Source organism: Hemitrygon akajei, chromosome 4 (genome assembly GCF_048418815.1).
Source record: "Hemitrygon akajei chromosome 4, sHemAka1.3, whole genome shotgun sequence".
Classification (NCBI taxonomy): Eukaryota; Metazoa; Chordata; class Chondrichthyes; order Myliobatiformes; family Dasyatidae; genus Hemitrygon; species Hemitrygon akajei.
The window spans coordinates 199318203-199333441 of record NC_133127.1 but is presented as its reverse complement, the minus strand read 5'-3'; the positions used below and the strand labels follow the sequence as shown (position 1 = coordinate 199333441).

General features: G+C 57.9%; 1 protein-coding gene across 1 annotated transcript in view; it reads left to right on the top strand.

The window, feature by feature from the left end:
* Positions 1-15239, top strand: part of LOC140727122 (cholecystokinin receptor-like) — a 34542-nt gene that overhangs the window by 906 nt on the left and 18397 nt on the right. Inside the window, 3 exon segments of the mRNA XM_073044415.1 lie at positions 13709-13906; positions 13909-13959; positions 14484-14745. Coding sequence (XP_072900516.1) covers positions 13709-13906; positions 13909-13959; positions 14484-14745 — 511 coding nt within the window.

Genomic DNA, 15239 nt, shown 5'->3' with positions numbered 1-15239 from the left:
GTGCCAGCAGCTGGGTTCGATGCCCTCTGCACAGCACGGCGTTTTACAGTGCCAGCAGCTGGGTTCGATTCCCTCTGCAACAGCACGGCGTTATACGTGCCAGCAGCTGGGTTCCCTTCTCTCTCTGCACCGCAACGGCGTTTTACAGTGCCAGCAGCTGGGTTCCGATGCCCTCCTCTGCACAGCACGGCGTTTACAGTGCCAGCAGCTGGGTTCGATGCCTCTGCAACAGCACGGCGTTTTACAGTGCCAGCAGCTGGGTTCGATTCCCTCTGCACAGCACGGCGTTTTACAGTGCCAGCAGCTGGGTTCGATGCCTCTGCACAGCACGGCGTTTTACCAGTGCCCAGCACGCTGGGTTCCATTCTCTCTGCACAGCACGGCGTTTTACAGTGCCAGCAGCTGGGTTCGATTCCCTCTGCACAGCACGGCGTTTTACAGTGCCAGCAGCTGGGTTCGATGCCCTCTGCACCGCACGGCGTTTTACAGGTGCCAGCAGCTGGGTTCGATTGCCCTCTGCACAGCACGGCGTTTTACAGTGCCAGCAGCTGGGTTCGATGCCCCTCTGCACAGCACGGCGTTTCTACAGTGCCAGCAGCTGGGTTCCATTCCCTCTGCACAGCACGGCGTTTTACAGTGCCAAGCAGCTGGGTTCGATTCTCTGCACAGCACGGCGTTTTACAGTGCCAGCAGCTGGGTTCGATGCCCTCTGCACAGCACGGCGTTTTACAGTGCCAGCAGCTGGGTTCGATTCCCTCTGCACAGCACGGCGTTTTACAGTTGCCAGCAGCTGGGTTCGATGCCTCTGCACGCACGGCGTTTTACAGTGCCAGCAGCTGGGTTCGTTCCCTCTGCACAGCACGGCGTTTTACAGTGCCAGCAGCTGGGTTCGATTCCCTCTGCACAGCACGGCGTTTTACAGTGCCAGCAGCTGGGTTCGATGCCCTCTGCACAGCACGGCGTTTTACAGTGCCAGCAGCTGGGTTCCATTCTCTCTGCACAGCACGGCGTTTTACAGTGCCAGCAGCTGGGTTCGATTCCCTCTGCACAGCACGGCGTTTTACAGTGCCAGCAGGCTGGGTTCGATGCCCCTCTGCACAGCACGGCGTTTTACAGTGCCAGCAGCTGGGTTCGATGCCCTCTGCACAGCACGGCGTTTTACAGTGCCAGCAGCTGGGTTCCATTCTCTCTGGCACAGCACGGCGTTTTACAGTGCCAGCAGCTGGGTTCGATTCCCTCTGCACAGCACGGCGTTATTACAGTGCCAGCAGCTGGGTTCGATGCCCTCTGCACAGCACGGCGTTTTACAGTGCCAGCAGCTGGGTTCGATGCCCTCTGCACAGCACGGCGTTTTACAGTGCCAGCAGCTGGGTTCCATTCTCTCTGCACAGCACGGCGTTTTACAGTGCCAGCAGCTGGGTTCGATGCCCTCTGCACAGCACGGCGTTTTACAGTGCCAGCAGCTGGGTTCGATGCCCTCTGCACAGCACGGCGTTTTACAGTGCAAGCAGCTGGGTTCGATTCCCTCTGCACAGCACGGCGTTTTACAGTGCCAGCAGCTGGGTTCGATTCCCTCTTCAGCCGGCTGTTTTACAGTGCCAGCAGCTGGGTTCGATGCCCTCTGCACAGCACGGCGTTTTACAGTGCCAGCAGCTGGGTTCCATTCTCTCTGCACAGCACGGCGTTTACAGTGCCAGCAGCTGGGTCGATGCCCTCTGCACAGCACGGCGTTTTACAGTGCCAGCAGCTGGGTTCGATGCCCTCTGCACAGCACGGCGTTATTACAAGTGCCAGCAGCTGGGTTCGATGCCCTCTGCACAGCACGGCGTTTTACAGTGCCAGCAGCTGGGTTCGATTCCCTCTGCACAGCACGGCGTTTTACAGTGCCAGCAGCTGGGTTCGATGCCCTCTGCACAGCACGGCGTTTTACAGTGCCAGCAGCTGGGTTCCATTCCTCTGCACAGCACGGCGTTTTACAGTGCCAGCAGCTGGGTTCGATTCCCTCTGCACAGCACGGCGTTTTACAGTGCCACAGCTGGGTTTCCATTCCCTCTGCACAGCACGGCGTTTTACAGGTGCCAGCAGCTGGGTTCGATGCCCTCTGCACAGCACGGCGTTTTACAGTGCCAGCAGCTGGGTTCCATTCCTCTGCACAGCACGGCGTTTTACAGTGCCAGCAGCTGGGTTCGATGCCCTCTGCACAGCACGGCGTTTTCAGTGCCAGCAGCTGGGTTCGATTCCCTCTGCACAGCACGGCGTTTTACAGTGCCAGCAGCTGGGGTTCCATTCCCTCTGCACAGCACGGCGTTTTACAGTGCCAAGCAGCTGGGTTCCATTCCCTCTGCACAGCACGGCGTTTTACAGTGCCAGCAGCTGGGTTCGATGCCCTCTGCACAGCACGGCGTTTTACAGTGCCAGCAGCTGGGTTCGATTCTCTCTGCACAGCACGGCGTTTTACAGTGCCAGCAGCTGGGTTCGATTCCCTCTGCACAGCACGGCGTTTTACAGTGCCAGCAGCTGGGTTCCATTCCCTCTGCACAGCACGGCGTTTTACAGTGCCAGCAGCTGGGTTCGATGCCCCTCCTGCACAGCACGGCGTTTTACAGTGCCAGCAGCTGGGTTCGATTCCTCTGCACAGCACGGCGTTTTACAGTGCCAGCAGCTGGGTTCGATGCCCTCTGCACAGCACGGCGTTTTACAGTGCCAGCAGCTGGGTTCGATCCCTCTGCACAGCACGCGTTTTACAGTGCCAGCAAGCTGGGTTCGATTCCCTCTGCACAGCACGGCGTTTTACAGTGCCAGCAGCTGGGTTCGATTCCCTCTGCACAGCACGGCGTTTTAACAGTGCCAGCAGCTGGGTTCGATGCCCTCTGCACAGCACGGCGTTTTACAGTGCCAGCAGCTGGGTTCGATTCTCTCTGCACAGCACGGCGTTTTACAGTGCCAGCAGCTGGGTTCGATTCCCTCTGCACAGCACGGCGTTTTTACAGTGCCAGCAGCTGGGTTCGATTCCCTCTGCACAGCACGGCGTTTTACAGTGCCAGCAGCTGGGTTCGATTCCCTCTGCACAGCACGGCGTTTTACAGTGCCAGCAGCTGGGTTCGATGCCTCTGCACAGCACGGCGTTTTACAGTGCCAGCAGCTGGGTTCGATTCTCTCTGCACAGCACGGCGTTTTACAGTGCCAGCAGCGGGTTCCATTCCCTCTGCACAGCACGGCGTTTTACAGTGCCAGCAGCTGGGTTCGATGCCCTCTGCACAGCACGGCGTTTTACAGTGCCAGCAGCTGGGTTCGTTCCCTCTGCACAGCACGGCGTTTTACAGTGCCAGCAGCTGGGTTCGATGCCCTCTGCACAGCACGGCGTTTTACAGTGCCAGCAGCTGGGTTCGATTCCCTCTGCACAGCACGGCGTTTTACAGTGCCAGCAGCTGGGTTCGATGCCCTCTGCACAGCACGGCGTTTTACAGTGCCAGCAGCTGGGTTCGATTCCCTCTGCACAGCACGGCGTTTTACAGTGCCAGCAGCTGGGGTTCCATTCCCTCTGCACAGCACGGCGTTTTACAGTGCCAGCAGCTGGGTTCGATGCCCTCTGCACAGCACGTCGTTTTACAGTGCCAGCAGCTGGGTTCTATTCCCTCTGCACAGCACGGCGTTTTACAGTGCCAGCAGCTGGGTTCGATCCCTCTGCACAGCACGGCGTTTTACAGTGCCAGCAGCTGGGTTCGATGCCCTCTGCACAGCACGGCGTTTTACAGTGCCAGCAGCTGGGTTCTATTCCCTCTGCACAGCACGGCGTTTTACAGTGCCAGCAGCTGGGTTCGATTCCCTCTGCACAGCACGGCGTTTTACAGTGCCAGCAGCTGGGTTCTATTCCCTCTGCACAGCACGGCGTTTTACAGTGCCAGCAGCTGGGTTCGATTCTCTGCACAGCACGGCGTTTTACAGTGCCAGCAGCTGGGTTCCATTCCCTCTGCACAGCACGGCGTTTACAGTGCCAGCAGCTGGGTTCGATGCCCTCTGCACAGCACGGCGTTTTACAGTGCCAGCAGCTGGGTTCGATGCCCTCTGCACAGCACGGCGTTTTACAGTGCCAGCAGCTGGGTTCGATGCCTCTGCACAGCACGGCGTTTTACAGTGCCAGCAGCTGGGTTCCATTCCCTCTGCACAGCACAGGCGTTTTACAGTGCCAGCAGCTGGGTTCGATCCCTCTGCACAGCACGGCGTTTTACAGTGCCAGCAGCTGGGTTCGATTCCCTCTGCACAGCACGGCGTTTTACAGTGCCAGCAGCTGGGTTCGATGCCCTCTGCACAGCACGGCGTTTTACAGTGCCAGCAGCTGGGTTCGATTCCCTCTGCACAGCACGGCGTTTTACAGTGCCAGCAGCTGGGTTCGATTCCCCTCTGCACAGCACGGCGTTTTACAGTGCCAGCAGCTGGGTTCGATGCCCTCTGCACAGCACGGCGTTTTACAGTGCCAGCAGCTGGGTTCGATTCCCTCTGCACAGCACGGCGTTTTACAGTGCCAGCAGCTGGGTTCGATTCTCTCTGCACAGCACGGCGTTTTACAGTGCCAGCAGCTGGGTTGTCGATTCCCTCTGCACAGCACGGCGTTTTACAGTTGCCAGCAGCTGGGTTCGATGCCCTCTGCACAGCACGGCGTTTTACAGTGCCAGCAGCTGGGTTCGATTCCCTCTGCACAGCACGGCGTTTTACAGTGCCAGCAGCTGGGTTCGATTCCCTCTGCACAGCACGGCGTTTTACAGTGCCAGCAGCTGGGTTCGATTCCCTCTGCACTGCACGGCGTTTTACAGTGCCAGCAGCTGGGTTCGATTCCCTCTGCACAGCACGGCGTTTTACAGTGCCAGCAGCTGGGTTCGATGCCCTCTGCACAGCACGGCGTTTTACAGTGCCAGCAGCTGGGTTCCATTCCCTCTGCACAGCACGGCGTTTTACAGTGCCAGCAGCTGGGTTCGATTCTCTCTGCACAGCACGGCGTTTTACAGTGCCAGCAGCTGGGTTCGATTCCCTCTGCACAGCACGGCGTTTTACAGTGCCAGCAGCTGGGTTTCGATTCCCTCTGCACAGCACGGCGCGTTTTACAGTGCCAGCAGACTGGGTTCGATGCCCTCTGCACAGCACGGCGTTTTACAGTGCCAGCAGCTGGGTTCCATTCCCTCTGCACAGCACGGCGTTTTACAGTGCCAGCAGCTGGGTTCGATTCTCTCTGCACAGCACGGCGTTTTACAGTGCCAGCAGCTGGGTTCGATTCCCTCTGCACAGCACGGCGTTTTACAGTGCCAGCAGCTGGGTTCGATTCCCTCTGCACAGCACGGCGTTTTACAGTGGCCAGCAGCTGGGTTCGATCCCTCTGCACAGCACGGCGTTTTACAAGTGCCAGCAGCTGGGTTCCATTCCCTCTGCACAGCACGGCGTTTTACAGTGCCAGCAGCTGGGTTCCATTCCCTCTGCACAGCACGGCGTTTTACAGTGCCAGCAGCTGGGTTCCATTCCCTCTGCACAGCACGGCGTTTTACAGTGCAGCAGCTGGGTTCGATGCCCTCTGCACAGCACGGCGTTTTACAGTGCCAGCAGCTGGGTTCCATTCCCTCTGCACAGGCACGGCGTTTTACGAGTGCCAGCAGCTGGGTTCCATTCCCTCTGCACAGCACGGCGTTTTACAGTGCCAGCAGCTGGGTTCCATTTCCCCTCTGCACAGCACGGCGTTTTACAGTGCCAGCAGCTGGGTTCCATTCCCTCTGCACAGCACGGCGGTTTTACAGTGCCAGCAGCTGGGTTCCATTCCCTCTGCACAGCACGGCGTTTTACAGTGCCAGCAGCTGGGTTCCATTCCCTCTGCACAGCACGGCGTTTTTACAGTGCCAGCAGCTGGGTTCCATTCCCTCTGCACAGCACGGCGTTTTACAGTGCCAGCAGCTGGGTTCCATTCCCTCTGCACAGCACGGCGTTTTACAGTGCCAGCAGCTGGTTCCATCCCTCTGCACAGCACGGCGTTTTACAGTGCCAGCAGCTGGGTTCGATGCCCTCTGCACAGCACGGCGTTTTACAGTGCCAGCAGCTGGGTTCCATTCCCTCTGCACAGCACGGCGTTTTACAGTGCCAGCAGCTGGGTTCCATTCCCTCTGCACAGCACGGCGTTTTACAGTGCCAGCAGCTGGGTTCGATTCCCTCTGCACAGCACGGCGTTTTACAGTGCCAGCAGCTGGGTTCGATGCCCTCTGCACAGCACGGCGTTTTACAGTGCCAGCAGCTGGGGTTCCGATTCCCTCTGCACAGCACGGCGTTTTACAGTGCCAGCAGCTGGGTTTCCGATTGCCCTCTGCACAGCACGGCGTTTTACAGTGCCAGCAGGCTGGGTTTCGATGCCCTCTGCACAGCACGGCGTTTTACAGTGCCAGCAGCTGGGTTCCATTCCCTCTGCACAGCACGGCGTTTTACAGTGGCCAGCAGCTGGGTTCGATGCCCTCTGCACAGCACGGCGTTTTACAGAATGCCAGCAGCTGGGTTCGATGCCCTCTGCACAGCACGGCGTTTTACAGTTGCCAGGCAGCTGGGTTCGATGCCCTCTGCACAGCACGGCGTTTTACAGTGCCAGCAGCTGGGTTCGATGCCCTCTGCACAGCACGGCGTTTTACAGTGCCAGCAGCTGGGTTCGATGCCCTTCTGCACAGCACGGCGTTTTACAGTGCCAGCAGCTGGGTTCGATGCCCTCTGCACAGCACGGCGTTTTACAGTGCCAGCAGCTGGGTTCCATTCCCTCTGCACAGCACGGCGTTTTACAGTGCCAGCAGCTGGGTTCGATGCCCTCTGCACAGCACGGCGTTTTACAGTGCCAGCAGCTGGGTTCGATGCCCTCTGCACAGCACGGCGTTTTACAGTGCCAGCAGCTGGGTTCCGATTCCCTCTGCACAGCACGGCGTTTTACAGTGCCAGCAGCTGGGTTCGATGCCCTCTGCACAGCACGGCGTTTTACAGTGCCAGCAGCTGGGTTCCATTCCCTCTGCACAGCACGGCGTTTTACAGTGCCAGCAGCTGGGGTTCCGATTCCCTCTGCACAGCACGGCGTTTTACAGTGCCAGCAGCTGGGTTCGATGCCCTCTGCCACAGCAACGGCGTTTTACAGTGCCAGCAGCTGGGTTCGATGCCCCTCTGCACAGCACGGCGTTTTACAGTGCCAGCAGCTGGGTTCGATTCCCTCTGCACAGCACGGCGTTTTACAGTGCCAGCAGGGTCTGGGTTCGATGCCCTCTGCACAGCACGGCGTTTACAGTGCCAGCAGCTGGGTTCCATTCCCTCTGCACAGCACGGCGTTCTTACAGTGCAGCAGCTGGGTTCATTCCCTCTGCACAGCACGCGTTTTACAGTGCCAGCAGCTGGGTTCGATTCCCTCTGCACAGCACGGCGTTTTACAGTGCCAGCAGCTGGGTTCGATGCCCTCGCACAGCACGGCGTTTTACAGTGCCAGCAGCTGGGTTCATTCCCTCTGCACAGCACGGCGTTTTACAGTGCCAGCAGCTGGGTTCGATGCCCTCTGCACAGCACGGCGTTTTACAGTGCCAGCAGCTGGGTTCGATTCCCTCTGCACAGCACGGCGTTTTACAGTGCCAGCAGCTGGGTTCGATGCCCTCTGCACAGCACGGCGTTTTACAGTGCCAGCAGCTGGGTTCCATTCCCTCTGCACAGCACGGCGTTTTAACAGTTGCCAGCAGCTGGGTTCGATGTCCTCTGCACAGCACGGCGTTTTACAGTGCCAGCAGCTGGGTTCGATGTCCTCTGCACAGCACGGCGTTTTACAGTGCCAGCAGCTGGGTTCGATTCCCTCTGCACAGCACGGCGTTTTACAGTGCCAGCAGCTGGGTTCCGATTCCCTCTGCACAGCACGGCGTTTTACAGTGCCAGCAGCTGGGTTCGATTCCCTCTGCACAGCACGGCGTTTTAACAGTGCCAGCAGCTGGGTTCGATGCCCTCTGCACAGCACGGCGTTTTACAGTGCCAGCAGCTGGGGGTTCGATTCCCTCTGCACAGCACGGCGTTTTACAGTGCCAGCAGCTGGGTTCGATTCTCTCTGCACAGCACGGCGGTTTTACAGTGCCAGCAGCTGGGTTCGATTCCCTCTGCACAGCACGGCGTTTTACAGTGCCAGCAGCTGGGTTCGATGCCCTCTGCACAGCACGGCGTTTTACAGTGCCAGCAGCTGGGTTCGATTCCCCTCATGCACAGCCACGGCGTTTTACAGTGCCAGCAGCTGGGTTCGATTCTCTCTGCACAGCACGGCGTTTTACAGTGCCAGCAGCTGGGTTCGATGCCCTCTGCACAGCACGGCGTTTTACAGTGCCAGCAGCTGGGTTCGATTCCCTCTGCACAGCACGGCGTTTTACAGTGCCAGCAGCTGGGTTCGATTCCCTCTGCACAGCACGGCGTTTTACAGTGCCAGCAGCTGGGTTCGATTCCCTCTGCACAGCACGGCGTTTTACAGTGCCAGCAGCTGGGTTCGATTCCCTCTGCACAGGCACGGCGTTTTAACAGTGCCAGCAGCTGGGTTCGATGCCCTCTGCACAGCACGGCGTTTTACAGTGCCAGCAGCTGGGTTCCATTCCCTCTGCCACAGCACGGCGTTTTACAGTGCCAGCAGCTGGGTTCCATTCCCTCTGCACAGCACGGCGTTTTACAGTGCCAGCAGCTGGTTCGATTCTCTCTGCACAGCACGGCGTTTTACAGTGCCAGCAGCTGGGTTCGATTCCCTCTGCACAGCACGGCGTTTTACAGTGCCAGCAGCTGGGTTCGATGCCCTCTGCACAGCACGGCGTTTTACAGTGCCAGCAGCTGGGTTCCGATGCCCTCTGCACAGCACGGCGTTTTACAGTGCCAGCAGCTGGGTTCGATTCCCTCTGCACAGCACGGCGTTTTACAGTGCCAGCAGCTGGGTTCGATGCCCTCTGCACAGCACGGCGTTTACAGTGCCAGCAGCTGGGTTCCATTCCCTCTGCACAGCACGGCGTTTTACAGTGCCAGCAGCTGGGGTTCGATTCCCTCTGCACAGCACGGCGTTTTACAGTGCCAGCAGCTGGGTTCGATTCCCTCTGCACAGCACGGCGTTTTACAGTGCCAGCAGCTGGGTTCGATTCCCTCTGCACAGCACGGCGTTTTACAGTGCCAGCAGCTGGGTTCGATGCCCTCTGCACAGCACGGCGTTTTACAGTGCCAGCAGCTGGGTTCCGATTCCCTCTGCACAGCACGGCGTTTTACAGTGCCAGCAGCTGGGTTCGATGCCCTCTGCACAGCACGGCGTTTTACAGTGCCAGCAGCTGGGTTCCATTCCCTCTGCACAGCACGGCGTTTTACAGGCCAGCAGCTGGGTTCGATTCCCTCTGCACAGCACGGCGTTTTACAGTGCCAGCAGCTGGGTTCCGATTCCCTCTGCACAGCACGGCGTTTTACAGTGCCAGCAGCTGGGTTCGATTCCCTCTGCACAGCACGGCGTTTTACAGTGCCAGCAGCTGGGTTCGATGCCCTCTGCACAGCACGGCGTTTACAGTGCCAGCAGCTGGGTTCGATTCCCTCTGCACAGCACGGCGTTTTACAGTGCCAGCAGCTGGGTTCGATGCCCTCTGCACAGCACGGCGTTTTACAGTGCCAGCAGCTGGGTTCCATTCCCTCTGCACAGCACGGCGTTTTACAGTGCCAGCAGCTGGGTTCGATTCCCTCTGCACAGCACGGCGTTTTACAGTGCCAGCAGCTGGGTTCGATGCCCTCTGCACAGCACGGCGTTTTACAGTGCCAGCAGCTGGGTTCCGATTCCCTCTGCACAGCACGGCGTTTTACAGTGCCAGCAGCTGGGTTCGATTCCCTCTGCACAGCACGGCGTTTTACAGTGCCAGCAGCTGGGTTCGATGCCCTCTGCACAGCACGGCGTTTTACAGTGCCAGCAGCTGGGTTCGATTCCCTCTGCACAGCACGGCGTTTTACCAGTGCCAGCAGCTGGGTTCGATGCCCTCTGCACAGCACGGCGTTTTACAGTGCCAGCAGCTGGGTTCCATTCCCTCTGCACAGCACGGCGTTTTACAGTGCCAGCAGCTGGGTTCCATTCCCTCTGCACAGCACGGCGTTTTACAGTGCCAGCAGCTGGGTTCGATGCCCTCTGCACAGCACGGCGTTTTACAGTGCCAGCAGCTGGGTTCCATTCCCTCTGCACAGCACGGCGTTTTACAGTGCCAGCAGCTGGGTTCGATGCCCTCTGCACAGCACGGCGTTTTACAGTGCCAGCAGCTGGGTTCGATGCCCTCTGCACAGCACGGGCGTTTACAGTGCCAGCAGCTGGGTTCCATTCCCTCTGCCGTCTGTAAGGTGTTTGTTCTTCCATGAGTGCGTGGGTTCCTCCGGGTGCTCCAGTTTCCTCCCACAGTCCAAAGATGTACCAGTTAAGTTTAGTTAGTCGTGGGCATGCTGTGTTGGCACCAGGAGTGCTGCCCCAGTTCGATCTTTGAACGGGGTTGCTCGTTGAAGAGCGACGCATTTCACCATGTGTTTCAACATACTTGTGGCTAATCTTCAATGATGAGGCCCTTCGTCAGGGGACAGAGGCCAGAATGAGAAGGTGGGGGGAAAATGGTTTCTTCCCCTTCCTTTCCTGTCCTGACGAAGGTTCTCAACCCAAGTTGTCAATTGCATCTTCTCCAGAAAAGCTGCCCAACCTGCTGAGTTCTTCCAGCATGTCAAGTTTGAGCTTATTGGCATCTGACAGTATCACACCACAGCACAGAACAACGGGCACCCACAAAACATATATCACACACAGCACAGAACAACGGGCACCCACAAAACTATATCACACACAGCACAAACAACGGGCACCCACAAAACATATATCACACACAGCACAAAACAACGGGCACCCACAAAACATATATCACACACAGCACAGAACAACGGGCACCCACAAAACATATATCACACACAGCACAGAACAACGGGCACCCACAAAACATATATCACACACGGCACAAAACAACGCGCAACCACAAAACATATATTACACACAGCACAAAAACCAAATCTGGCATAAATAATGCAAACACGAGGAAATCTGCAGATGCTGGAATTCAAGCAACACACACAAAATGCTGGTAGAGCACAGCAGGCCAGGCAGCATCTATAGGGAGAAGCGCTGTCAACGTTTCGGGCCGAGAACCTTCGTCAGGACTAACGGATAAAAGAGATAGTAAAAAGATTTGAGAGGGGAAGGGGGAGACCTGAAATGATAGGAGAAGACAGGAGGGATGGGGTAAGAAGGGGAGGAGGGGGCATTACAGAATTTAGAGAAGTCAATGTTCATGCCATCAGGTTGGAGGCTACCCAGCCAGTATATAAGGTGTTGTTTCCCCCAACCTGAGTGTGGCTTCATCTCGACAGTAGAGGAGGCCATGGATAGACATATCAGAATGGGAATGGGATGTGGAATTAAAATGTGTGGCCACTGGGAGATCCTGCTTCCTCTGGCGGACAGAGCGTAGGTGTTCAGCAAAACAGTCTCCCAGTCTTACTAACTTATTAATATAAATAAGTTAATAAGTTAATTAAAAACATAATTGAAATAGCATCTAGTGCGCAGCAGAGGTTAAACAGTAAACATTAAACAGCTCGCTTGGCCTGGTGACGAGACCTCGGGGGTGGCAGGGTATTCATTAGTCTCCCAGCCTGAGGGAAGAAGCTCTTCCCCAGCCTGGCAGCCCCAGTCCTGGTGCTCGTGGACCTCCTTCCCGACAGCAGTGTTGCTCAAGGAGTCCAGCATCTGCAGAATCTCGTACGATTACGATGTCCACTTCGGCAGGAGATTCGGTAGGCAGAGTGGTTTACTCGGGAGAGGCAATGAATATCGGCAGGGGTACCTCAGAAGGGTGTGAGGTTTTCCTGTGAAAAGGGGGGTAAGAGGGATCAGGCAGTGCAGGGAGCTGCTCTTCCATACCAACACTGGACTGAACGGGCCAGCTCTCCATTGGGTCAGTCACCTCAGGTTGAAAGCTGGCAGAGTATTTGGTTCGGTTTTCAACGGTGTGAGCAATGGGAGGGAGAGTAGGCCTGTCCCTCGAGGCACTCAATAATGCCACAAAATTGAAGGGAGATCACATTGTTGCAAGGAAAGGTCACACTGTGGAGGAGGGTGGTACTGAGGGAGGGTCACACTGTGGGAGGGTGGTACTGAGGGAGGGTCACACTGTGGGAGGGTGATACCCGAGGGAGGGTCACAGTGTGGGAGGGTGGTACCGAGGGAGGGTCACACTGTGGGAGGGGTGGTACCGAGGGAGGGTCACGCTGTGGGAGGGTGGTACCAAGGGAGGGTCACAGTGTGGGAGGGGCTACCGAGGGAGGGTCACACTGCGGGAGAGGTGGGTATTGAGGGAGGGTCACACTGTGGGAGGGGAGGTACTGAGGGAGGGTCACACTGTGGGAGGGGAGGTACTGAGGGAGGGTCACACTGAGGGAGGGTGGTACTGAGGGAGGGTCACACTGTGGGAGGGGAGGTACTGAGGGAGGGTCACACTGAGGGAGGGTGGTACTGAGGGAGGGTCACACTGTGGGAGGGGTGGTATTGAGGGAGGGGTCACACTGTGTGAGGGGGGGGTACTGAGGGAGGGTCACACTGTGGGAGGGGGGGTGGTACCGAGGGAGGGTCACATTGTGGGAGGGGTGGTACCGAGGGAGGGTCACACTGTGGGAGGGGTGGTATTGAGGGAGGGTCACACTGTGTGAGGGGGGGGTACTGAGGGGAGGGTCACACTGTGGGAGGGGGGGTGGTACCGAGGGAGGGTCACATTGTGGGAGGGGGGGTGGGTACCGAGGGAGGGTCCACACTGTGGGAGGGTGATACCGAGGGAGGGTCACAGTGTGGGAGGGTGGTACCGAGGGAGGGTCACACTGTGGGAGGGGTGGTACCAAGGGAGGGTCACACTGTGGGAGGGGTAGTACCAAGGGAGGGTCACACTGTGGGAGGGGTAGTACTGAGGGCAGGATCACACTGTGGGAGCGGTGGTAATGAGGGAGGGTCACACTGTGGGGGTGGTACCGAGGGAGGGTCGCACTGTGGGAGGGGTGGTACCGAGGGAGGGTCACACTGCGGGAGGGGCTACCGAGGGAGGGTCACACTGTGGGAGAGGTGGTATTGAGGGAGGGTCACACTGTGGGAGGGGAGGTACTGAGGGAGGGTCACACTGAGGGAGGGTGGTACTGAGGGAGGGTCACACTGTGGGAGGGGAGGTACTGAGGGGAGGGTCACACTGAGGGAGGGTGGTACTGAGGGAGGGTCACACTGTGGGAGGGGAGGTACTGAGGGAGGGTCACACTGTGGGAGGGGTGGTACTGAGGGAGGGTCACACTGGGAGGGTTGGTACTGAGGGAGGGTCACACTGTGGGAGGGGTGGTACCGAGGGAGGGTCACACTGCGGGGAGGGTGATACCGAGGGAGGGTCACACTGTGGGAGGGGGTACCGAGGGAGGGTCACACTGTGGGAGGGGTGATACCGAGGGAGGGTCAACATTGAGGGAGCGTGGTACCGAGGGAGGGTCACACTGTGGGAGGGGTGGTACCGAGGGAGGGGTGGTACCCAGGGAGGGTCACACTGTGGGGGAGGATTCTCCCCAGTGTTGGATGTTAAGCAGATTCTCTGTTGATCCCAGTCTCTCTCTCCCCCTGCAGATCTGGAATATTCCATCCGCATCCTGCTTTACTCTGTCATATTCCTGCTGAGTGTTTTCGGGAACGCCCTGGTGATCCTGGTCTTGGTGGTGAACAAGCGTCTGCGCACAGTGACTAACTCCTTCCTGCTGTCACTGGCCCTCAGTGACCTGATGGTGTCGGTTGTCTGTATGCCCTTCACACTGATCCCCAACCTGCTGGGGAACTCATCTTCGGACCCTCCATGTGCAAGCTCACCGCCTACTTCATGGGTATGACCACTCCTTGCCTGACTGTCTGCTCGTCTGCGTTTGCATCTGCGACTGTGTCTGTTTCTGCATCTGGGTGTGTGTCTGTGTCTGTGTCTGTGTCGGTATCCACGTTTGGGCCTTTATGATCGGGGTCCCCCACCTCTGTCCATGTCTGGGTCTGTGTCATCTGCTGGGTGTTTGGTGTCTGCGCCCATCTCTGTGTCTGTATTCACGTCTGGACTTCAGTCTGCGATCACCTAGGTCCACATCTGTGTCTGCGTCTGTGTCCACATCTGGGTTTTTGTTTGTGTCTGCATCTGGGTTCACGTCTGTGTCTGTGTCCCATCCATGTCTGTGTCTGTATTCATGTCTGGGTCTGTATCTGTCAGCACTTTGGCCTCTGATCGTCTGCGTCTGTGTCTGGGGGTTGTATATGTGTCCATCGATCTCAGGGCTCCCGGAGACCATGTGTTGCAGAGTGGAGGGGGTGGGGGGAGTAGTTTGGCTCAGTTTTCACTGGGACTAACACAGGTCGTTGCTTGCAGGAATCTCGGTCAGTGTATCCACCTTCAGCCTGGTAGCCATCGCCATCGAACGCTACAGTGCGATCTGTAACCCACTAAAAGCCAGGCTGTGGCAGACTCGCTCCCATGCCTATAGGGTCATCGCAGTAACCTGGCTGCTGTCCATCGTTATCATGTACCCTTACCCCATCTACAACCGTTGAAACCTTTCCAACGGGCGGACAACCTCCACTGCACACATCTGCACGCTCAAATGGCCCAGCGAAGCTGTGCATCGTGCCTGGTAGGAAGCAGAGAGGCAGGGGTTAACAGTACAGGGAGTGGGAAGGGGTAACGGTACAGGGAGTGGGAAGGGGTAACGGTACAGGGAGTGGGAAGGGGGTAACGGTATGGGGAGTGGGAAGGGGTAACGGTATGGGGAGTGGGAAGGGGTAACGGTATGGGGAGTGGGAAGGGGTAACGGTACGGGGAGTGGGAATGCTTAATTGTATGGGGGAGTGGGAAGGGGTAACGGTACAGGGAGTGGGAAGGGGTAACGGTACAGGAGTGGGAAGGGGTAACGGTACAGGGAGTGGGAAGGGGTAACGGTACAGGGAGTGGGAAGGGGTAACGGTACAGGGAGTGGGAAGGGGTAACGGTATGGGGAGTGGGAAGGGGTAACGGTATGGGGAGTGGGAAGGGGTAACGGTACGGGGAGTGGGGAATGCTTAATTGTATGGGAGTGGGAAGGGGTAACGGTATGGGGAGTGGGAAGGGGGTAACGGTACGGGGAGTGGG